The following is a 24,971-nucleotide window of genomic DNA, read 5'->3' on the forward strand; positions in this document are numbered from 1 at the left end:
ACTGATGAGGGGACGCGAACGTCGCAGCTTTGCGCACGCGAAGCCTCACCTGAGTCGATGCGCCTGCGCCGAGCGGTGAAGCAGGGGCGACTTGGTCCCCGATGGAGGGTTCTACGCATGTGCGGCGGAGTATGCCATTTTTGCTGTTGCTGTGGGGGGAATAATGCTCCCCGTTTTCATTATTCCCCTTGGTATGGTCTAGATCTGGAGTCTCGTGCAATGCACCACTGGGGGTGCAAAGGACCGGTCCACAAACTAGGGGAAGCTGGTGCAATGCGCGGGGGGTGCTATGGTCTGGTCCGTATACTGGGGGTGGAGCTGGTGCAATGCACGTGGGGCGCAACAGTCTGGTCTATACACTGGGGGCGCTGGTGCAATGCGCGGGGGGAGCAATGGTCCGGTCCGTACACTGAGGGGGTGCTGGTGCAATGGTCCGGTCACTGCACTGGGGGCTGGGCTGGTGTAATGCACGGCAGTGCAATGGACCAGTCTGCAAACTAGGGGGAGCTGGTGCCTGGGTCCCAAGTGCCCACAGTGGGGGGTGCCACATTCCAGGGGCCTGTGATGCGCTGCCAGGGTGGGAGGCGGATGCCTGCTTGGGGCCCGATGCACCACGAGCGAGCTGGCTAGGCAGCAAGGGACCCTGTGCCCTGGTCTGCCATGCCCTAGGCAGGAGCTGGGGTGACCATCACCCTGGTACAGTGCTTCTCTATCCCAAAACCTGGGAATGTGTGAGTAAAATGTTTTGAATGAAAATTCCCCATTTCCCAAGTTGAAACATTTTACTCACACATTCCCAAGCTCTGGGAAATTTTCCAGGATAGAGAAGCACTGTAAAAACTGTATCTGAAATTTTTCACTAGATTTGGGAATCTTTAGCACTACGCTGGGAAAAGTTGGCATTGCTATATAGCAGCACTGCCCAGCCCGGTGCTCTCCAGAACGTCCCTGTCCGGAGCAGTCTGGCCCCCGGCCCAGGAGAGTTGTGGGGAACCCGGCGGTGCCTGGGACAGGGGGCGCGGCTGTGCCGTGCCCTGGCTGCCAGATGCAAACGTGGCCTGGCTCCAGACCAACGGAGAACATGCCTGCCATACGAGCGACAAGGGCGTTGCCACTGGGGAGCCAGTGTATGCTGGCAGCAGCCGTGAGCTGGGCCTGGGGCCTCTGGCATGTCCATTTGCCATGGGAGGAGCTGGCCAGAGTCCTGGCTTTCAGCCCCTCTAACTACTATGCCCCAGTCCCCTCCCAGAGCTGGGGAGAGAACCCAGGAGTCCTGGCTCCCAGCCCTGCCCCCTGCTCTAACCACTAGACCCCACTCCCCTCCCAGAGCCAGGGAGAGAGCCCAGGAGTTCTGGCTTCTCAGCCCCGTCCCCTTGCTCTAAACACTAGACCCTGCTCCCCTCCTAGAGCAGGGGAATCGCTGGCTCTGTGGCCGGTCCAGTCGCTCTCCAGTGTTTGATCAGCGGCTGCTGAAGGCCGAGGGTTGGCCTGAGCGAGCTGCGGGATCCCAGCCGGGCCGGTCCACAGAGCTGGTGGGGCGGAAAGGGAAGGAAACGGGAAGTGCAGAGAAGTGTCTGGAATAAAGAGGCTGGGAGTGAAGGGGGGTCGGATGGAATAAAGAACAAGGGGGAGGAAAGTTTAATCTGCCACCTAAATTTCCCAAGGTCGGATGTGGTTAAAGCAGAAGCTGGGAGCCAGGAGTCCTGGGTTCTCTCCCTGGCTCTGGGAGGGGAGTGGGGTCTAGTGGTTAGAGCAGGGGGGGCTGGGAGCCAGGACTCCTGGGTTCTGTCCTAGCTCTGGGAGGGGAGTGGGGTCCAGTGGTTAGAGCAGGGGGGGCTGGGAGCCAGGACTCCTGGGTTCTATCCCTGCTTTGGGAGAGGAGTGGGATCTGTGGGGTGGGGGGAAGCCAGGACTCCTAGGTTCTGTCCCTGCTGTGCCACCGGCTTCATACGCAACCTTCAGCGAGTCACTTCCCCTCACAGGGCCTGGGTTCCCCCCGGTGGCGTCTCTCTTGGGAGGGTGGGGAGGCAGCGGTCATGTGTCTGACAGTGACTCTCATGCTGGGGGTTGTGGTCCCTGTGGAGCGGCCTGAGAACAGGGGTTTGGGGTGGAGGGAAACGCCAGAGCCGCCCTCCCCCCATTCTCCCCCCGGCTCCAGCTCTGCGCCTGCTGTTCTGCAGGTGGGCGATGGAGCAGCCCGTGTGCCTCGTCGCCAACCCTGCCGACGGGGAGCTGGAGGTGATGGAGGAGGCGCTGGAGGCCCTGCGCGGCGTGGATCAGCCCGTGGTGGTGGTGGCCGTGGCTGGGCTGTATCGCACCGGCAAGTCCTACCTCCTGAACCAGCTGGCCGGCAGGAGAACGGGTGAGACCTTCTGCTTCACCTCCCCCCTGGGCCAGCCAGGAAATCCCCCTGCTCCCAGCGGCTCGTGTGAGTCTATTATCGAGCCACGGGAACGTGGGGCTGGAAGGGACCTCGTGGGCTCATCACATGCAGCCCCCAGCGCGGAGGCAGGGCCAGGAACCGAGAACAGCCGGGACAGGGGTCTGTCCAATCTGCGACCAATGTGCGCTGGCTAGTGGGCGACCATCCACATAGCTAACCCTGTGCACAGCCACTGTCTGTCTGTCCATCTGTCTGTCTGTCTATCCCCAGACCCCACATCCATCTATCTATCTATCCCCACACATTCCTCCCTCTAGCTATCCCCACACACCCCTCCTTCTATCCATCTATCCCCACCCCATCTATCTATCAATCCCCCACACCCTCTATCCCCATACACCCGCTCCCTCTATCTATCTATCTCCAGACACCCCCCCATCCCCAGACACTGCCTCTGTCAGAGAACTGTCCATGGTGCCAACCCACATCCTGGGGCCAGGGGACGAGGCGGGTCTGGCAGCTCCAATTCCTGAATACCTCAGTCAGGTGGAAACCGAAAGCAGCCGGATCCTTTCGCAGCCCGGGGCTGATTCCGGGATACCCGGTGGGGCAGGAGGGGTGGGGAGCGGGGGGGTTTGCTTTTCGCTGCACTGGGGCCCGGGACACTTGCAGGTTGAACTCGTGTCCGTGGTGGAGTCTCTTGGAGTCTGTAACCCCTGATTCAGGGCTGGCAGCGACTCGGCCCGAGGTCAGGGCTGGTACAGGGGGCTGGGCTGGGGGCTGCACCGCGCAGGGGGTTGGACTGGATCACAGGGTCCCTGAGTGTGGAGCAGTTAAGCCAGCTCCAGCCTCCACTTTCAGTTTCCAGCTGACTCATCCCGTTTTCTGGACCAGGTGTGGAAAAGTGCAGCTCCGAGCCAGCCGGGCAGACACACTGGGCGGGAGGGACCCCAAGCGGACACCACGCCGGACAAGCACCCTCACCCCAGGGCAGGTGGGTCCCAGCTGCTCCCCTGCCCCCCGGGGCTCGGATCGACTCGGATCAGAGCACAGGGCTGCCACGGGCAGAGGGCCACCCCCCCTGAACACCATGGCCCCATAGACCCAGTGACCCCTGGCCCTCGCAGCCCCATAGACCCAGTGACCCCTGGCCCTCACGGCCCCATAGACTCAGTGACCCCTGTGCTCATGGCCCCATACACCCTGTGACCCCTGCACTCACGGCTCCATAGACCCAGTGACCCCTGGCCCTCACGGCTCCATAGATCCAGTGACCTCTGGACCCCACAGATGCCAGGGCTGTGAGAGCCCCATAGATCCGGTGCCAGGTAGGGGCTCTGTGGGGCTGCCCAGCCCTGAGTGTGAAGCAGTTAAGCTGGCTTGTCACAGAGTCCCCGGGCGATGCTCTGGAACTGCTCCCCACCAAGCCAGTCAGGACTTTGGGGAGCCTCCTCTCCCTTGGAGCAGACTTGTTCAGGGCAAGAAGCTCCCACGGCTTCACCTCCTGGGTCTCTCCTTGGAGCATTCAGCATCCTCTGCCCTCCGTGCGCTTCCCACAGCGAGTCCACCCCAGCGGGGTCCTGGGGAAGCCACCGGGTTCTGCACCCCCACTTCGCAGTCAGACGTGACTCTCAGCCAGCCAGTAACACAGAGGTTTATTCGATGACAGGAACAGGGTCTAAAACAGAACTTGTAGGTACAGCGAACAGGCCCCCTCGGCTGGGTCCATTCTGGGGGGCAGTGAGCCAGACCCCCAGGTCTGCCCTCCACCCTTGACCCCAGCCAGCTCCAGACTAACCACCCCTCCCAGCCCCTCCTCTCTCCTCAGCCCCTTTCCCGGGCCAGGAGGTCACCTGATCCCTTTGTCTCCAACACCTTCAGCTGGCACCTTTGCAGGGGAGGGGCCCAGGCCATCAATTGCCAGGAGACAGAATGCCAGGCATTTAGGGGCACTGGCCCTTTGCTCTGCGAGATACTTAAGAACTGCCATGGGGACACTGAGGCACCAACACAGTATTCAGAGAAAACATTAAGAACTTTCCCAGTTCGTCACATCTCTCCCCCCTTCGAGACCGAACTGAGCGAGGTCACTCCAGACAGTGACCTGGGGAAGTTCGAACCCACCAAGGTTCCTATGGATGCCCCAGCATCTCTCCCATCCCTTGGTGTGAGTTACACCAGAACAGTCCAGTCTTACGCCCTCCCTTAGGTCGGGTGTGCTTGATGGCACTTGCAGGCCACATGTGGGAAGGTTTATGCAGCCCACACCCTTTGCCACCCCAGTACCCCTGGGGTTCAAACTGGGACGGGGTCTTCTCCCAGCACTCTGGGCTGCAATTCGGGCTCCCTTGGTTAAGAGGCCCCATCTTGGCCTTTGCCAGCTCTGGGCTTGGGCAGCTGCTTCCCACTTTGTGGCCCAGACACAACACCTCTGCCGTTCCCCCTTGCACTTTCCAGCTTTTACCATCAGTCCCACCTCCTTGAGCCAGCCCAGCCCCCTCTTCACCTGGGACACCTGTTCCTCCCAGGTCTGGCTAAAGATGCACATGTTATCAGTGTCTGCCAGGGCCAAGTTCTCCATCCCTCTCAGCTTGTCTAGAATCTCCCCAGGCCTAGGCATGGGGTCGGCATCGGACACTGTGATGGCTTTAAGCTTCTGATAGCCCCCATAAAACCAGATCTTCCTGTCTCCCTTGGGGATCAGCCTCACGGTGAGGCCCATGGGCTGTAAAATGGCTGGATCCCGTCTAAAGCCAGCAGCTCCTTGACCTCTCTCTCCAGGTTCTGGGCTGCTTTCCCAGTGACTCTGAATGGGGAACACCTGATGGGGAGATTGGCTCCCACCTCAGGGAAGAGATCCCCCAGGGAGTCTTCCCCCTTCTCCTCCCAAACCTTCCTTTCCGGGTCCAGGGGTCCCCTCACTCTCCTCCCATCCAGCAGCTCAAACGGGAAGAACCCTGTGGATTTCTGGGGCACCACCAGCTGCCTCCCGATTCCCCCCAGTTCTACTTCCCCCTGGGGAGCCCATTCCCGGTACAGGAATCCCTTCTCCTGCAGGACTCTGTCCCTGCAGCCTTCCCCAAGGGGGTTTGCAGCGCTGTGACCAGCAAGTTCTCTCAGCTTCTCCAAGGAGGGATCCCTCTGCAGCTCGGTCTGGGATCCAGCTGCTGGGGCTGGGAGTGGAACCTGTTCCCTCTCGCTGGCTGGACCTGGGGTCACAGCTCCCCTGAGCCCTGTCCCTGGTAGCTCCCTCCCTGCTGTGTAATCACTTCCCAGCAGCACGTCTGGACCAGGCAAACCTGTTTGGCAGCCGACCTGCCCTGCCTGGGTGTCCCCCCACTCAGCTGGGGTCTCAGCTCCCCCCGTGCTCAGCGCTGCCCTTGCTGTCCCAGTGGGGCCAGGCAGTGAGCTCTCTGCTCTGGTCCCAGCATCAGAGCCAGCGTGAGCCCCCTCTCCAGTGTGCAGGGGGCCGGGGAGCATCTCTCCCTCCCACTCAGCCCCAGGGGACTGGTTACAGGTAGGCAGGTATCCTGAGCCCAGCAGCCCCTCCCCCCGCCAGCCAGGTTATTTGCATTTTCACTGACCATTTCCATCCTAGCCAATTGGTTCCCTGGATTTGAATTCAAACCCTCGACCGTTACAGGAGCGGGGCCTGGATCCTGTCCCGTGGGGAGACAGTCACCCCCCAACAGGGCCTCCCAGCCGATATCCTGGAGAACCCCAACCACCAGCCAGCCCGACCCCTCCTGGGTCTGCACAGGGATCTGGGCCATAGGCAGGGCGAGGGGCTTCACCCCAGGGAACTTCACCCAGGTCCCACAGTCCCTCAGCATCTGGGGCTGCACCACCACAGTTCTCTCTGTCCCAGGGTCTCGCCCCTGCAGGCGTGTTTCCCCACTGACCCCTGGGCAGCCCCCTATGTCTCTCCGCTCCACCATCACCAGTCCACGCTGCTGCTGCTTCTCCTGCAGCTTTTCCTCGGGCTCTTGCTCTCTCTCACGGTCCTCTCGCTCTCTCGGGCTCTGCTCCCATCCCATCCGTCTCGGATCCCCTGATGGGGAACCCAATCGTGAAGACCCTCGTCTGATTGGGAACCAGACTCCCGGGGATGCCTGGCTGATGCTCCAGCTGCTCTCAGATCCTCTTGTAGCCCCATCTGGGCCAGGAATCTGCTCCTCAGAGCGGTGCTTCTCCTCCAACTGCACGATTAACTGTGCCTTGGTGAATTTCCCCAGGCGTAACCCTCTCTCTGTGCACAGGATCACAATGTCCTTCTCAAGGAGATGGTGATAGGCCATCACTTCACTGTTCCCAAGTGGCTCTGGACTCACAGGCCTGTGTGCTCTTGGCTCCCCCATGGTTTCCAGGAAGAACCCCTGGTGTGCCAGCCCTTCTCGTGATCACCACCTCTTTGCCAGGGTCGAGCTGCAGACTCCTCCGCCCCTGGGACTGCTCCTGCAATCCCCAGGGGAACCCTGCTACTGCAAAATCCTTCTCTCTCCCAGGGCAAGCGGCAAGCTCCTCCGCCCCTGAGACTGCTCGCTGCAGTCCTCAGGGGGACCCTGTTACTCCAACAGTCCTTCTCGCTGGTCACACACTCCCAGAGGTTAACTGCCCCCTGAAACCGCCCCTCTCTGAGCCTTCAGCACGCCTGGTCCTCATTATCCCTCCTTTGTTTTACTGCTCCCCAGTCACTTACTGCAAGCAGCGCCATTCATGGGGTGCAGTACGTCCCACCACTGCCACCAGTTGTCACGGAGACCATGGGCAATGCTCTGGAATTGCTCCCCACAAAACCAGTCAGGACTTTGGGGAGCCTCCTCTCCCTTGGAGCAGACTTGTTCAGGGCAAGAAGCTCCCACGGCTTCACCTCCTGGGTCTCTCCTTGGAGCATTCAGCATCCTCTGCCCTCCATGCGCTTCCCACAGCGAGCCCACCCAGGCGGGGTCCTGGGGGAGCCACAGGGTTCTGCACCCCCACTTTGCAGTCAGACGTGACTCTCAGCCAGCCAGTAACACAGAGGTTTATTGAATGACAGGAACAGGGTCTAAAACAGAGCTTGTAGGTACAGAGAACCGGACCCCTCGGCCGGGTCCATTCTGGGGGGCAGTGAGCCAGACCCCCACGTCTGCCCTCAGCCAGCTCCAGACTAACAACCCCTCCAGCCCCTCCTCTCTGCTCAGCCCCTTTCCCGGGCCAGGAGGTCACCTGATCCCTTTGTCTCCAACACCTTCAGCTGGCACCTTTGCAGAGGGGGGCCCAGGCCATCAGTTGCTAAGAGACAGAGTGTCAGGCATTTAGGTGCACTGGCCCCTTCCTCTGCAGCAATCACACACCCTTATTCCACCACCTAGATACTTAAGAACTGCCATGGGGACACTGAGGCACCAACACAGTATTCACAGAAAACATTAAGAACTTTCCTAGTTCGTCACACGGCTCCAGCCTCCACTTTCAGTTTCCACCTGATTTGTCCCCTGTTTTCTGGACCAGGTGTGGGAGAAACGCAGCTCTGAGCCAGCCAGGTGGACCCACAGCACAGGAGGGAAACCAAGCGGACACCGAGCCGGCCGGGCGCCCTGACCCCGGGCAGATGGGTCCCGGGTGCTCCCCTCTCCCCCCGCCTCGGGCTCGGAGTGACTAGGGTCAGGGCGCAGGGCATCCCCTGGGTATGGAGCCGAGAGCGAGGGGAACGGCTGCTAACGGGGGGCAGCACCAGGGAAGGAGTGGAGAGCAGGGTCTGCCACGGCCTTAAGACCTCAACCCTAATCCCTGACACTCACCTAGCCCCCTTCCCCGTACCCCCACCCCATAACTCTATCCCCCACTCCACAGCCCTAGCCCCATAACTACCCCCACCATATAACTCTATCCCCCACCCCATAGCCCTAACCCCATAACTACCCCCTAATTACCCCACCCCATAGCCCTACCCCATAACTCTACCCCTCACCCTATAGCCCTCCCCCCTAATTACCCCATCCCATAGCCATAACCCCATAACTCTACCCTACCCCATAGCCCTAACCCCATAATTACCCCCACCCCATAGCCCTAACCCCATAACTACCCTACCCCATAGCTCTAACCCCATAACTCTAACCCCACCCCATAGCTCTAACCCCATAACTCTAAGGGATGATAAGGGATAGCAAACAGACCAAAGAAGAGCAACAGGAATGATGAAAGGTCTAGAGAACATGACCTATGAAGGAAGGCTGAAAGAATTGGGTTTGTTAAGTTTGGAAAAGAGAAGACTGAGAGGGGACATGATAGCAGTTTTCAGGTATCTAAAAGGGTGTCATCAGGAGGAGGGAGAAAACTTGTTCACCTTAGCCTCCAATGGTAGAACAAGAAGCAATGGACTTAAACTGCAGCAAGGGAGATTTAGGTTGGACATTAGGAAAAAGTTCCTACCCTGACAGTTAGGGATAACTGGAATAAACACAGGAATAAACACTGGAATAAATTGCCTGGGGAGGTTGTGGTATCTCCATCTCTGGAGATATTTAAGAGCAGGTGAGATAAATGTCTATCCAGGATGGTCTAGTCCAGGTAGTCAACCTATGGCACGGATGCCAAAGGCGGCACACAAGCTGATTTTCAGTGGCACTCTCACTGCCCGGGTCCTGGCCCCCGGTGCAGGGGGCTCTGCATTTTAATTTCATATTAAATGAAGCTCCTTAAACATTTTAAAAACCTTATTTACTTTACATGCAACAATACTTTAGTTAATATATTATAGACTTATAGATAGAGATCTTCTAAAAACGTTAACATGTATGACTGGCACGTGAAACCTGACATTAGAGTGAATAAATGAAGACTTGGCACACCACTTCTGAAAGATTACTGACCCCTGGTCTAGACAATATTTGGTCCTGCCATGAGGGCAGGGGACTGGACTCAATGACCTCTCGAGGTTCCTTCCAGTCCTGGAGTCTATGAATCTACCTAGCAAATAGACAAAACCGCAAACTAAGTTTAAGATACTAGAAAGACAGGATATGAACTAGCAGATTCTCACCCTGCTGGACGGTACAGGTGGGCGGCAGATTCATAAGGGGAAAGCTGCCCACAGGTGTTCCATACACAGGGCTAGAAATCCCTTAGCCTGGGTCCAGCACCTCCCCTCAGTCAGTCTTTGTTCTTCGGCTCTTTGTTCAGGGGTCTCTTTGGATGGGGCGTGAAGAACCCCAGATGACGTCACTCCCCTGCCTTACACAGCGTTAGCATCTGGCGGGAACCTTAGTTCCCAAGCTTGGTTCCCAGACTGCGTTGTGGGGAAATACTGACACCCCAAGATGGAGGCTGGAGTCATGTGGTCTCATGACATGTCCCTGTAGAGTCATAGCAGCGTCACTCACAGGCTGTGGGGGGGTCTCAGGAAGGCCCCCCAGGTTGGGGAAAAGCTTCTCATAAGGGCCAGTGTCTTTTCCTAATGGCCCTGAATAGGCTCTTCCCCACCCGCTATGTAGACGGAAAACATCTTGCCTAGTGGGCATTCTCCGGGTGTGACTACCGTTGATGTACAGATACACAGTCAATATTTATACCTTCAGATACCAAAATGTTACACGCACACACCTAAGAGAATTCTATTCGGCAAACATCACTTGTCCAATGACCCCTCACATGACTTGTGGAAAATGCATCAGGATTATGCCATAACCCTGTCGTCATCGTATCACGGTGAGAACACGGCGTGCAGTGTCCCAGGATCACCGACGATTTTCGGCTGGAAGAAAAGCAGAGGGGAACCGGCAGCAGCGTTTCGTTTTGAAAGGCCGGTGTGTGTCCACACGGAGCTGGGTTGTGTTAAAACCACAGGGCCAGAAAGGGTGAAAATCTGCCTAGAAATGCCCTGGAAAAGGGAGCAGGGGCAGTTTAGGGTTGAATGATTCATTTGGGACCGAAGTTCGCAAATGTGGTGAGATTCTTCTAAAAAACAAAATGTGCAAAGGTTAAACGTTCTGTTCAACCCCCAAGCGGATTTGTTTGGCTTTGACAAGACCACCAGACATGTTCCCCTCTTGGGTGGAGTCAAAACAATTTCCCCCCTGCCACGGATTTTCTAGTCACTGAATGGAAAAAATCAACCTCAGCTCAGCCCACGGCTTCCGGGCAGCCGAAGAGAGCTCGGAGACAGGGTGTAATCAAGGCAAGAGGCCTCCGCGTGCCCCATGGCTCCATCCTGTGGGCTCTGGCTGCCCTGTCTATGGTCCTTCTAGGGGCCCCATCACCGCAGCCTCATGTATTGACCCTCACCCCCCGGGGGCAGGGCAGTGCCGTTATCCCCATTGCACAGATGGGGAAACTGAAGCACAGAGGAGCTGAGACCGGGGACAGTCAGGCCTTGCTATGCTGAGTGCAGCAACGCCGAAACACCTTCCAAAACATGGCCCAAGAGTCAGGGAGTCTTGCTCTAACCACTGGACCGTCCAGCCTGTCCAGCAGCAGCCCCAGCAGGTGTGATTCAAGGGGCACCGGCTGGGGGTCTGCAGTGATGCCCAGGAGCGCCAGGGCTTGCCTGCCCCGGGGTGAGCTGCTGCGGGCTACGCTGGGGTCCGTACGCTGCATGCGGGTGGGTGGAAGGGTCTCCCGCAGTTTGAGGGGCTTGACTCTGTGTCTCATTCCCCTCCCATTTCTCACCCCCCCCCCGCGCTGACCCTCCCCGCTCTGTGTCCCGCAGGCCGCCCCCCCCAGCGCGATGGAGATCCCCATGCCGGCCCCCATCTGCCTGATCGAGAACAGCCCGGCGGGGGAGCTGCGGGTGCAGCAGGAGGCGCTGCGGGTGCTGGCGGAGATCTCCCAGCCCGTGGTGGTGGTGGCCATCGCCGGGCTGTACCGCACCGGCAAGTCCTACCTCATGAACCGACTGGCCAGCAAGAGAACGGGTGAGAGACGTGAGCCCGGCCCCCGGGTGCCAGGACTCCTGGGTTCTCTCCCTGGCGCTGGGAGGGGAGTGAGGTCTAGTGGGTGAGAGGAGGGGGGAGGGGCTGGGAGCCAGGACTCCTGGGTTCTCCCTCTGGCGCTGGGAGGGGAGTGAGGTCTAGTGGGTGAGAGGAGGGGCTGGGAGCCAGGACTCCTGGGTTCTCCCCCTGGCGCTGGGAGGGGAGTAGGGTCTAGTGGGTGAGAGGAGGGGGGAGGGGCTGGGAGCCAGGACTCCTGGGTTCTCCCCCTGGCGCTGGGAGGGGAGTGAGGTCTAGTGGGTGAGAGGAGGGGGAAGGGGCTGGGAGCCAGGACTCCTGGGTTCTCCCCCTGGCGCTGGGAGGGGAGTAGGGGCTGGTGGTTAGAGCAGGAGGGGCTGGGAGCCAGGACTCCTGGGTTCTCCCCCTGGCGCTGGGAGGGGAGTAGGGTCTAGTGGTTGAAGGGGGTAGGACTCCTGGGTTCTCTCCCTGACTTTGGGAGGGGAGTAGGGTGTGATGGTTAGAGCAGGGGAAGCTAGGAGCCAGGACTCCTGGGTCCCCTCGCTCTGCGTCTGTCCCAGCTCCGCCCCTCTCTCCCCAGGGTTCTCGCTGGGCTCCACCATCCAGTCCCACACCAAGGGCATCTGGATGTGGTGCCTGCCCCACCCCCACCCCCGCCGGGCCGGCCACACCCTGGTGCTGCTGGACACGGAGGGGCTGGGCGACGTGGAGAAGGTGAGTGGGGGTGGGGTGGGGGGCAGCGTATGAGAATCAGCCAATCTGCAGAGCAGGATGGAATGTCCCTCAGGATGGAGCGCCCCTTGCTGTTCCCAGGGACTTCTGGGACTTGTAGTTCCCAGGGGATGCTGGACATTGTAGTTCAGGGCAAGGCATGCTGGGAAAGGGGATGGAGTATTTAAGGGGCTCCCCCGGCTAAGGAACAGACTCAGCGAGCCCCGCGTAGGAGAAGGAGGGGCTGTCTGATGTGGGGTGATGCCCTCTGAAGGGGGCAGTGCCAATGCTGGGAGGGCTGGGGATGCGATGGCGGGGCTGGGAAGGGAGGCTCAGGGGTGTGGCTGGAAACGTTTGTCCTGCCCGGGGAGAACTGTTGAGATATCGAAAATGTTTCCCATCCCGAATCATGATGAAAAGTCAAACTGGGGAGAAAGTGCCAGGGCCTGAAAATCAGAAACGTGCCCTGGGTCCAGGTCACACAAAAAACTTCGGTCATTTTCAACTATTTCAATTTCATTTTCCACCTTTTTATTTTCTTTCTTAACTGGGTCTAAATTTACTAAAATGTTGGCAACGAGACATCTTGAAAAACAGCAAGTTTCCGGTTACACAAACGGCCAATTGGTTTGTTTCCGCAATTCTGAAACTTTTTCCCTAATAATTTTTCAAGTCAGGAAATTCACCTTCCCCCTGTTTCACCAGTGATTTTGGTATCAGCAATTCAATGTTCTTCAGCGACAATTTCATGACCCACTCTAGTGGTGGAGGGCAGGCCTGGGAATTGGGGGAGCCAGCTTCAAATCCCTGCTCCACAGACCCCTGTGGGACCTTGGACTCAGTTTCCCCACCCCGCCTGCCAGAGGGAGTGTGACGATAAATACATTCACTCTGAAGAGGGGCTCAGACGCGGCCGATAAGATGGATCTTTTGAGAAGGATCCCGCAGCCTTGGCCATATGTCGGCATCGCTTTGCTGTAGGTGGAGGGAAGAGCCGGCATCGCCAGCCACCAGGGATCAAATAAAAGTTGAGACCAGAAAAATGCATGAGAGCAACTGGACCCCATGAGGCAGGGGTGGGCAGGGGGTTGTTGCCTTCCCAAAGTTTAAATGGAGCCATGTGGGTTAGAAACTTACTTCAGTAAAATAAGGGCAGTGGGAGCTCCCGTCCCATCCCGTGCCTCCAGGAGCTGGGGATTTAAAAGGATGGGGGAAGGGAATATACCAACCCCAAATAGTGACTCTGCTGGCTCCAAGTGGGGAAATTCATTGTGGGCTGGACCGGGACTCCAGAGAGCTGGGGGCTGTTCTACTGGCCATCCCTCCCCCATGCCTCAGTTTCCCCATCTGTGCTATGGGGCCGGCAATCCCGCCATGCTCTGTGAGCTCTGCGGCTGGGACATGCTAGGGACGGTGACGGTGGGTGTCGTTCCAGGGCGACGGGAAGAACGACACGTGGATCTTCGCGCTGGCCGTGCTGCTCAGCAGCATCCTGGTCTATAACAGCATGGGCACCATGAACCAGCTGGCCATGGACCAGCTGCAGTATCTGGGCCTGGGCCTGGGGCTGGGGGCTGGGGAGAAGGGTCCCACAGTTCCATCCAAATTCATCACCCCCAGCAAAATTGTGACCCACGGCGCAGGGTGTGCACCATGGCCCCCTCTAGTGGCCGCTCTGCATGGCGGGTAACAACCCACTACTGCCACCAGCAGGCAGAGTCACTGCTTCAGCTCCAGTGCTGCAGGGGGCTGCTCTGGACCCTGGAAGTGGTGGGTTCGATCCCTGCTTCTGAGGGTTGTAATGGAATATCCTCCCCATCCCCCAGTCTCTTCTGAGCCCCCGTTGCAGGTGGGTTGAGGGGTCCTAAGGGATCGGGTCCCCCGTGCGGGGGGCACCACATCTCCAGTTCCTTAGCCCGGCCCCCAGCTACGTGGCGGACCTGACGGAGCGCGTCAAGGTGAAGGCGGCCGGCAGGAGGGGGAGGATTCGGCCGAGTTTGTGCAGTTCTTCCCGGCCTTCGTGTGGGCCGTGTGGCATTTCACGCTGCAGCTGGAGCTGGACAGGCGGGAGATCACCGAGGACGAGTACCTGGATAATGGCCTGAAACTAAAGCCAGGTAGGGGAGCGATGCCGGCCCCAGTGCAGCTCTAAGGGGCACCGGGATGCAGGGTGTGTGTGTGTGTGGGCTCTCCCCTGGCTGTCAGGGCTGGCCCCAGGGTGGCACTAGGAGGTGCTATGCTTGCAGAGGGGATGACTTTTGCTCGAGACACAGATCCCAGCCATTGACACCTCGCGGGGGTTACCAGTCCCTGGGAGTTTGGGTGTTTGCTGTCCCGGACACGTTCCAGCTTGGACGGTTCCCTGGCTCCCCTCAATCCCCTGTGGATATTGGGGTCTCTTCCCCCAGGGGAATCTGTCCAACAGCTGTTGTGCTGCCCCCCAGAAGCAGCTGCATGTTGGCACAGGGCTGCTGCCCAGCTCCCATCTCCTCCCCAGGCAGCAGCCAGCAAGCCCAGCTCTACAGCCTGCCCCGCGAGTGCATCCGCCAGTTCTTCCCGGGCCAGAAATGCTTTGTCTTCGTCCAGCCAGCCAGCAGGAGGGACCTGGCCCCGCTGGAGGAGCTGCAGGAAGTCGAGATGGAGCCCAAGTTTCGGGAGCAGGTGGCCCGGTTCTGCCACCACATCTGGGAGACGTCGAAGCCCAAGACCATCCCAAGCGGCCACGTGGTGACCAGGGCCAGTGAGAGTTGGTAACCCTTGGGCCAGGGGACACGGGCAAACGGGGCTTGTGGGGTGCTGTGCGGGTGAACCGAGCTGGGAGGGGGTCCCATGTGGCCGGCGCTGGTGGGGCCAGCACTGGAGCCTGTGCCCAGCTCTGGAGTGCACGGTTAGAAGGGCCGCTGGAAATTGTCAAGGGATGGAACAGAGCCGCAGAAACGACCCACACGGGGAGAACAGGCCAGGTGGGGGGAGCCCAAGAGAGCAGATCTGGTCAGTGGATCCCAGGGGAGATGGAGAGAGGCCTAGATAGCAGGGTGGGCGTGTTTCCCTGGGGAGGGACGCCTGGGTCCCAAGGGGCTGTCTGGGCTGCAGAGAACTGCAGATCAGGACCCTGTGGCAGGGTGGGGAGGGCGAAGCCAGGCGCGTCCCAACAAGAGATGAGGCACCAATTGTTCAGAGGGGCAGGGGGCATATGGGAAGGGGGCATGTCCCAGGCTTGGCATCTGTCCTGCAGGCGGAGGGCAGTTCAAGGAGTGCAGGGACAGGCAGGGAGCAGCCAGGGTCCTGGAAGGTGTGGAGAGGGGCTGGGTACCCTGGTGCTGACCGTGTCCCCCTCCGGCGGTGCTGGGGAACCTGGCACTAACCCTGCCCCTCCGGCCCTGCCGGGCCCCCTGGTGCTGACCCTGTCCCCCTTGGGCAGTGCTGGGGAACCTGGCCCTGACCCTGCCCCCCTCCGGCTGCACTGGGCCCCCTGCTCCCCTCCGGCCGTGCTGGCCCCTCTGGTGCTGATTCTGTCCCTCCAGCCACACTGGGGAACCTGGCGCTGACCCTGCCCCCCTCCAGCCGCTCTGGGCTCCCTGGTATCAGAGGGGTAGCCGGGTTAGTCTGGATCTGTAAAAGCAGCAAAGAATCCTGTGGCACCTTATAGACTAACAGACGTTTTGGAGCATGAGCTTTCGTGGGTGAATACCCACTTCCTCAGATGCATGTGGTGGAAATTTCCAGGGGCAGGTATATATATGCTAGCAAGCAAGCTAGAGATAACGAGGTCAGTTCAATCAGGGAGGATGAGGCCCTGTTCTAGCAGTTGAGGTGTGAAAAACAAGAGAGGAGAAACTGGTTCTGTAGTTGGCAAGCCATTCACAGTCTTTGTTCAATCCTGAGCTGATGGTGTCGAATTTGCAGATGAACTGAAGCTCAGCAGTTTCTCTTTGAAGTCTGGTCCTGAAGCTTTTTTGCTGCAGGATGGCCACCTTAAGGTCTGCTATAATGTGGCCAGGGAGGTTGAAGTGCTCTCCTACAGGTTTTTGTATATTGCCATTCCTAATGTCTGATTTGTGTCCATTTATCCTTTTCCGTAGAGACTGTCCAGTTTGGCCGATGTACATAGCAGTGGGGCATCGCTGCCTCATGAGGGTGTATATTACATTGGTGGATGTGCAGGTGAATGAACCGGTGATGGTGTGGCTGATCTGGTTTGGTCCTGTGATGATGTCGCTGGTGTAGATATGTGGGCAGAGTTGGCATCGAGGTTTGTTGCATGGATTGAGCTAGAGTTATTATGGTGCGGTGTTGTCATAAACAGATAGCTAAGGGTTAATGTCTCTTTCACCTGAAGCACCTGACCAGAGGACCAATCAGGAAACCGGATTTTTTCAACTCTGGGTGGAGGGAAGTTTGTGTCTGAGTCTTTGTTTTCTGTCTGCCTGCTGTCTCTGAGCTTTGGAGAAGTAGTTTCTACTTTCTAGTCTTCTGTTTCTAAGTGTAAGGACAAAGAGATCAGATAGTAAGTTATATGGTTTCTTTTCTTTGGTATTTGCATGAATATAAGTGCTGGAGTGCTTTGATTTGTATTCTTTTTGAATAAGGCTGTTTATTCAATATTCTTTTAAGCAATTGGCCCTGTATTGTGTCACCTTAATACAGAGAGACCATTTGTATGTATTTTTCTTTCTTTTTATATAAAGCTTTCTTTTAAGACCTGTTGGAGTTTTTCTTTACTTCAGGGAAATTGAGTCTGTACTCACCAGGGAATTGGTGGGAGGAAGAAATCACGGGGAAATCTGTGTGTGTTGAATTTGCTAGCCTGATTTTGCATTTCCTCTGGGTGAAGAGGAAAGTGCTTTTGTTTCCAGGACTGGAAACGGAGAGGGGGAGTCACTCTGTTTGGATTCACAGAGCTTGTGTCTGTGTATATCTCCAGGAGCATCTGGAGGGGGGGAAGGGAAAAAGGATTATTTCCCTTTGTTGTGAGACTCAAGGGATTTGGGTCTTGGGGTCCCCAGGGAAGGTTTTTCAGGGGGACCAGAGTGCCCCAAAACACTCTAATTTTTTGGGTGGTGGAAGCAAGTACCAGGTCCAAGCTGGTAACTAAGCTTGGAGGTTTTCATGCTAACCCCCATATTTTGGACGCTAAGGTCCAAATCTGGGACTAAGGTTATGACAGGTGTACAATTACTGGTGAGAATATGTTTCAGGTTGGCAGGTTGTCTGTGGGCGAGGACTGGCCTGCCACCCAAGGCCTGTGAAAGTGTGGGATCATTGTCCAGGATGGGTTGTAGATCCTTGATGATGCGTTGGAGGGGTTTTAGCTGGGGGCTGTATGTGATGGCCAATGGAGTCCTGTTGGTTTCTTTCTTGGGTTTGTCTTGCAGTAGGAGGCTTCTGGGTACACGTCTGGCTCTGTTGATCTGTTTCCTTATTTCCTCGTGCGGGTATTGTAGTTTTGAGAATGCTTGGTGGAGATTTTGTAGGTGTTGGTCTCTGTCTGAGGGGTTAGAGCAGATGCAGTTGTACCTCAGTGCTTGGCTGTAGACAATGGATCGTGTGATGTGTCCGGGATGGAAGCTGGAGGCATGAAGGTAGGCATAGCAGTCGGTAGGTTTTCGATATAGGGTGGTGTTAATGTGACCATCACTTATTTGAACCATGGTGTCAAGAAAGTGGACCTCCCATGTAGATTGGTCCAGGCTGAGGTTGATGGTGGGGTGGAAGCTGTTGAAATCGTGGTGGAATTTTTCCAGAGTCTCCTTCCCATGGGTCCAGATGATGAAGATGTCATCAATGTAGCGTAGGTAGAGAAGGGGCGTGAGTGGACGAGAGCTGAGGAAGCGTTGTTCCACATCGGCCATAAAGATATTGGCATACTGTGGGGCCATGCGGGTGCCCATAGCAGTGCCACTGATCTGGAGATATATATTGTCATCAAATTTGAAATAGTTGTGTGTGAGGATAAGGGCACAGAGCTCAGCAGCCAGTTGTGCTGTGGCATCGTCAGGGATAGTGTTCCTGACAGCTTGTATTCCATCTGTGTGTGGGATGTTTGTGTAGAGAGCCTCCACATCCATGGTGGCTAGGATGGTGTTTTCTGGGAGGTCACCAATGCATTGTAGTTTCCTCAGGAAATCAGTGGTGTCACGGAGACAGCTGGGAGTGCTGGTGGCATAGGGTCTAAGTAGAGAGTCCATATATCCAGACAGTCCTTCAGTGAGAGTGCCAATGCCCGAGATGATGGGGCGTCCAGGATTTCTGGGTTTGTGGATCTGGGCTCCCTGGCACTGACCCTGCCCCCCTCCGGCCGCGCTGGGCCCCCTGGCACTGACCCTGCCCCCCTCCGGCTGCACTGGGCCCCCTGCCCCCCTCCGGCCGCGCTGGCCCCTCTGGCGCTGATTCTGTCCCTCCGGCCGCACTGGGGAACCTGGTGCTGACCCTGTCCCTCCGGCCGCACTGGGGCACCTGGCGCTGACCCTGCCCCCCTCCGGCCGCACTGGGGCACCTGGCGCTGACCCTGTCCCTCCGGCAGTGCTGGGGAACCTGGCGGTGACCGACATGGACGCCATCCGCAGCGGGGCGGTGCCCTGCATGGAGAGCGCGGTGCTGGCCCTGGCGCAGATCGAGAACTCGGCGGCGGTGGGGGAGGCTGTGGCTGCCTACGAGGAGCAGCTGGGGCTGCGGGTGGTGCTGCCCACGGAGAGTGTGCAGGAGCTGCTGGAGCTGCACGCCCAGTGCGAGCGGGAGGCGCTGTGGGCGTTCTTGGCACGCGCCTTCAAGGACGACGACCGCCGCTTCCAAGGGGAGCTCATGGTACGGCCCCTCGCACGGCCCCAGGGGTTATGGGGTAGCTGCCCCTCTGCGGGATGGGGGGTGGGAGGGCTCGCCTGATCCCTTTCCCTGGGTACGTCCCAAGCCCGGTCTCTGCTTAACTGGAGACCCGAGATGCCAGGCCAAGGGGACTCAGACCAGTCTCCAGCCCCGGGTGCATGTGGATTGGCTCACGTCCCTGCCCCATTTGGGCCCTCTCCTGGCACATTCCCTGCCCCGTCTGTAACCCCCACCCCGGCTCACGCCTGCCCCGTCTGTAACCCCCCACCCTGGCTCACGCCTGCCCCGTCTGTAACCCCTCACCCCGGCTCACGCCTGCCCCGTCTGTAACCCCCCCACCCCGGCTCACGCCTGCCCCGTCTGTAAACCCCAACCCCGGCTCACGCCTGCCCCGTCTGTAACCCCCCCACCCCGGCACACGCCTGCCCCGTCTGTAACCCCCCACCCCGGCTCACGCCTGCCCCGTCTGTAACCCCCCACCCTGGCTCACGCCTGCCCCGTCTGTAACCCCCCACCCCGGCTCACGCCTGCCCCGTCTGTAACCCCCCACCCTGGCTCACGCCTGCCCCGTCTGTAACCCCCAACCCCGGCTCACGCCTGCCCCGTCTGTAACCCCCACCCCGGCTCACGCCTGCCCCGTCTGTAACCCTCAACCCCGGCTCACGCCTGCCCCGTCTGTAACCCTCAACCCCGGCTCACGCCTGCCCCGTCTGTAACCCCCCACCCCGGCTCACGCCTGCCCCGTCTGTAACCCCCCACCCCGGCTCACGCCTGCCCCGTCTGTAACCCCCCACCCTGGCTCACGCCTGCCCCGTCTGTAACCCCCCATCCCGGCTCACGCCTGCCCCGTCTGTAACCCCCCACCCCGGCTCACGCCTGCCCCGTCTGTAACCCCCCACCCCGGCTCACGCCTGCCCCGTCTGTAACCCCCCCACCCCGGCACACGCCTGCCCCGTCTGTAACCCCCCACCCCGGCTCACGCCTGCCCCGTCTGTAACCCCCCACCCTGGCTCACGCCTGCCCCGTCTGTAACCCCCAACCCCGGCTCACGCCTGCCCCGTCTGTAACCCCCGACCCTGGCTCACGCCTGCCCCGTCTGTAACCCCCCACCCCGGCTCACGCCTGCCCCGTCTGTAACCCCCACCCTGGCGCACGCCTGCCCTGTCTGTAACCCCCACCCCGGCTCACGCCTGCCCCGTCTGTAACCCCCAACCCCGGCTCACGCCTGCCCCGTCTGTAACCCCCACCCTGGCGCACGCCTGCCCCGTCTGTGCCCCACCTGGCTCACGCCTGCCCCGTCTGTAACCCCCGACCCTGGCTCACGCCTGCCCCGTCTGTAACCCCCGACCCTGGCTCACGCCTGCCCCGTCTGTAACCCCCCCCCATGCTCACGCCTGCCCTGTCTGTAACCCCCCACCCTGGCTCACGCCTGCCCCGTCTGTAACCCCCCACCCCGGCTCACCCCTGCCCCGTCTGTAACCCTCAACCCCGGCTCACGCCTGCCCCGTCTGTAACCCCCCACCCCGGCTCACGCCTGCCCCGTCTGTAACCCCCCCACCCCGGCTCACGCCTGCCCCGTCTGTAACCCCCCCACCCCGGCTCACGCCTGCCCCGTCTGTGCCCCACCCTGGCTCACGACTGCCCCGTCTGTAACCCCCCACCCCGGCTCACGCCTGCCCCGTCTGTAACCCCCCATCCCGGCTCACGCCTGCCCCGTCTGTAACCCCCAACCCCGGCTCACGCCTGCCCCGTCTGTAACCCCCCACCCCGGCTCACGCCTGCCCCGTCTGTAACCCCCCACCCAGGCTCACGCCTGCCCCGTCTGTAACCCCCCACCCTGGCTCACGCCTGCCCCGTCTGTGCCCCACCCTGGCTCACGCCTGCCCCGTCTGTAACCCCCCACCCCGGCTCATGCCTGCCCCGTCTGTAACCCCCCACCCCGGCTCACGCCTGCCCCGTCTGTGCCCCACCCTGGCTCACGCCTGCCCCGTCTGTGCCCCACCTGGCTCACGCCTGCCCCGTCTGTAACCCCCCACCCTGGCTCACGCCTGCCCCGTCTGTGCCCCACCCTGGCTCACGCCTGCCCCGTCTGTGCCCCACCTGGCAGTGCCGCCTGGAGGAGCAGAAGCAGGACCTCTGCCGGCGCATTGAGTTGGCGCCCTTGGACCGCTGCATGGCCGCCCTGCTGGAGCTGTGGGACGAGCTGGAGGACCGGATTGGTGAGGGGGTCTACTTGGTGCCTGGGGGCTACCAGCGCTTCCTGGACGACCGGTGGCATGTGGTGGAGAGATACCGGCAGGTGCCAGGGAAGGGGGTAAAGGTAGGAGAGGGCTGGAGCCTGGCTCTGTCTGTCTGTGCGTGTCCTCATTCTGCAGCATCAGGGGCAGCATCAGAATGCGTCTACCCCACCCACACAGCCCTCCCCGCTGCCAGCTTGCCCCGGGCCAGGTTCCCGCGGCCAATCCAGTCCTTGGCAGCTCTGCTGGGGCTGCTGGCGGGTGGTCAGTCAGTGCCCGTGTAATGAGGCCGTTTGTCCTGTTACAAAACAGGTTCAGCCCCCAGCTAATCCGGAACCAGCGTCGAGGGTGTCGAGTGGGAATGAAATGCTGACTCTGGAGCTAGCGCCCCCAGAGGGGAAAGGCCCCATGTCCCCATTCCAACCCCCCCGAGCCAGTCAGTCCCCTGCCCTGGGACTGGATCACGGGCAGCAACCCATAGAGGGGAAGGATCCTGTCTCCCCGCCTGCCTAGCCAGCCAATTACCCTCTGGTGCTGTGATCCAGAATCCCGACCCGGATCCGGCCCCACAGGACAAACCCCCCTGACCCGGTGGCTCCCGCTTTCCAGCCCCAGGCCGAGGAGGTGCTGCAGGAGTTCCTCCAGTCCAAGCAGGCCGTGGCCCAGTCCATCCTGCAGACGGACGAGGCCCTGACGGAGAAGGAGAAGGAGATGGCAGGTACCCACCGGGGGGCATTGCACTGCTGGGGCAGGGGAGAGGGTGCCTGGGCTGCAGCCTGGCAGGCAGAGTCACTATGGCCCTCCCCATGCTGACCCAGTTCTCTCTCCCTGTCCCAGCCGAGCGAGCCCGGGCCGAGGCGGCCGAGCAGGAGCAGCAGGTCGTGCAGCAGAAGGAGGCTGAGCTGCAGCAGAAGCTGGAGGACCAGGAACGCAGCTACCAGGAGAACCTGCGGCAGCTGGAGACGAAGCTGGAGGACGAGAGGAAGAAGCTGCTGGAGGAGCAGGGCAAGATGCTGGATCAGAAACTCAAGGTACTGGAGGGGGGCGGTGGTGGGGCTGGGCCCATGGGTGCTTGGCGCTGGGGCGACAGGGACAGGATGGGCACAGCCTCACTCCCGCCCCCCCTTAGCAGATTTCCCCATTACTTTGGGATACCCTCATTAGGGTTACTCTTCTGGCTGGCTTCTTCCAGCCCCAGAACCAGATGAAAAAGCGTGCGTGCGCGCGCACACACGCACAGAGTCTGAGAGGACCGGGTCAATCAGCACTCTCTAGCTGACCCCGTATATACCCCTGGCCTCAGTAGTCTGGGTCAAGCCACCTTTGTATGCCCAGGTTCAGCACGTCCCTGTCCCCACTTTCACGTCACAATTGTTCTGGCAGTAACCCCCTTTGATGAGCAAACCCCACAGGATTTTGGGTGCTGCAGGGATCTTTAGCTTAGGTAAGAGAAGCGTTGCAGTAGAGTGAATGGGGGAAGCTAAAAACACCAAAGAGTAAAGTTCAGAGAGAGAGAGAGGGAAGCAACCAGCTTAACCATATACATTATTTTTTGAATAATAGTGATACCTGCGCAAGGCACCTAAACCAACATAATCAGTTTGTTAAAGGTTACAAAAGTGATATATAAAAACCTCTACGTGATCAAACAAACCCGGGTTCGAAAGTTATACAAGGAAAACAGAGAGCGAGAGCGCTGGGTCTCACCACTCCCTGAAGCTTGAGCTGGTCGGGGTTCCCAGGTGATGGTGGTAGCTCAGGGTCCTGAGTGCTGGAGCCAGGCCGAGCCCCCCTGCACGATCAGTCGGCAGAAGATGAAGTCCCCATGGAACTGATGCAGAGTTTGGGGCCAGGCCTCAGAGCACTTCCTGGAGTGTGAGTAGGAGTTTTGGGTTGGGAAAATACAATGGTTCAAGGGAGAACAATCCGTGTTTTTCTGAGTACAATGATGACTCCAGGGTTTTCTTTAGGCTGGACATGGGAGCTGCTGATTCCTGGCCGTGGGCGATGTTCCTTCCAGGGAGCTCACGGTGCAATTAGGCAGCGTCAGTATTTTGGATCCCAATAAAGGATTTCTGACTAGACCTGGTCTGATAACTGCTGAGCTGGGGGGGTGCTGGTGGGTTTATTGACATCTGGAGCAGAGATCCCCCATCATGCACTGCTTCCCTGCTGTTCTGCTCCCAGAGTTCAGTGCGGTTCCTGCCTTGGAGTCTCTGTTCTCCAGTCTGTAGCTAATGGAGATGCCTCCTTGTCCCATCTTCGATGCAAATGACAGGGTGTTTCCTTAATCCTGTCCCCCTTGTCCCAGGGGTCTAGGTGTATCTCCCACCCCCCGTCACTGCTCTCTGCAAGGCCTTTCTCTGATGGGTTTTGGTTCTAGCAAACACTGAGGTGGGAGTGGGGTCCTTCATGAGTCAGACAGATGGGATACTGCACCCTGGTTCCCCAAGAACACAGAGCTGACTGGTATCACTGCCCGTGGGGCAGAGACTGTCCCATGGGGCGGGGATGGAGATCCCCCTCACACTGTCATTGCCCCTCAGGAGCAGGAGGCCCTGCTGAGGGAGGGGTTCCAGGAGGAGGCTGGACGCTTGGATAGAGAGATCCGGCGCCTGCAGAAGCGGAGCGAGGAGATCCAGAAGCTGTCGTGAATCCAATCAGCGCTGGAAGTTCTGGCCAACGTGGCCCCCTTCGTGCTACCTGGCTTGGCTGGCAAGGCCGCCGGAGTCGTCAGCAGCTTCTTCCAGGGGATAGTCTGAGGGCATCCCGCTCACCTCTGTACCCCAGCGCCCTGTTCACCTGCGGAACCCCCCACCACAGGACGCTCCGCCGGCGAGCAGCTTAGGAACGTCCAGCAGAGCACTGGCTAGTTCTGACTGCAACGCCGGGGGCTCCCAATCCCCAAGCTTCGTGGCCTGGGGTGGCCCCCCTGCTGGCAAGGTCAGGGAGGAATATCTCACCCCACAGGGCCCTGCAGGGAGGGTCACTGTGGGAGACGTGTTACCTCAAGATTCAGAGGACGTGTTGGAGAGGGATACCGGGATGGGTGGGGTTCTTAGCCTGATCTGTGAGGCAGGACCCAGGTGAGGTGGCCACCAGACAACCACACCTGGAGCTGAGGCAGCCTTCTGCCCTGGGTACCTCCCCAGCTGCGGGCCGAAGGATGGGAGCTGGTGTGAGTGCAGGATGCCTCTCTGCCTTTAAACTCTGCAATGAAACAAACCTCCCTCCCTCACATGTCTGCGTGTTTTTGCTGCTCTCTGGTGACATGAATTGACCCCTGAAACTAAGAAACATGCAGGACAGACGCCGGCTGCCCTGAATTTGGGCTGTCAAGGAAGGGTCAGTGTTGTGAGATTGGCTAGTGGTTGGTGGAGGGGGGCTGGGAGCCAGGACGCCTGGGTTCTCTCCCCAGTTCTGGGAGGAGAGTTGTGTCTAGTGGTTAGAGCAGGGGGGCTGGGAGCCAGGATAAGGCCTGTCAGGGCATAGAGTTCTCACCAGCTTATTAGTGAAATACCCAGGGAGGTCCTGGCAGCGCAAATGCTGGAGGACAGTTTAAGCAGCGGGATTGGCTGGCACCAGCGGGGGGCATCAGGAAATGCACAAGGAGCCAAGCCCCTCGCTGTGTGGAATCCCGACCCGGTCAGGGCCCTGCGGGGTGGTGTGATCTTGCTATCGCCAGCTGGCCAGGTTTTGTTTAGCCTGCTCCGTTCAAGGCTCCGAGACCTGCCCCATTTCCCACAATGACAGGGAAGAAGCACCAGGGCTGGGTGTTCCTGCTGAAATGATCGTCAGTGACACAGATAACGAAGCAATCATTAGGCCCCAGGGATAACATGCCATTGCTATGAAAGACACAGCTCACACTGGAGTCAGGCTCTCTGC

The 24,971-nt window shown here is 59.3% G+C and overlaps 1 protein-coding gene across 1 annotated transcript; it reads left to right on the top strand.

Moving 5' to 3' along the window:
• The first annotated feature begins 3 nt into the window (after positions 1 to 3).
• On the top strand, positions 4 to 24,321 carry LOC115640624 (guanylate-binding protein 1-like). Its single transcript, XM_030543521.1, is given in 15 exon segments — positions 4 to 297; positions 2,181 to 2,362; positions 3,278 to 3,377; positions 7,877 to 7,976; positions 11,076 to 11,280; positions 11,894 to 12,027; positions 13,460 to 13,569; positions 13,952 to 13,986; positions 13,989 to 14,141; positions 14,522 to 14,764; positions 18,548 to 18,828; positions 20,954 to 21,166; positions 21,699 to 21,801; positions 21,921 to 22,114; positions 23,630 to 24,321. Coding segments are annotated over 15 exon segments (2,277 nt in total). The 5' UTR covers positions 4 to 289; the 3' UTR covers positions 23,846 to 24,321.
• The last annotated feature ends 650 nt before the right edge of the window (positions 24,322 to 24,971 follow it).

Source organism: Gopherus evgoodei, unplaced genomic scaffold, assembly GCF_007399415.2.
Source record: "Gopherus evgoodei ecotype Sinaloan lineage unplaced genomic scaffold, rGopEvg1_v1.p scaffold_31_arrow_ctg1, whole genome shotgun sequence".
Lineage (NCBI taxonomy): Eukaryota > Metazoa > Chordata > Testudines > Testudinidae > Gopherus > Gopherus evgoodei.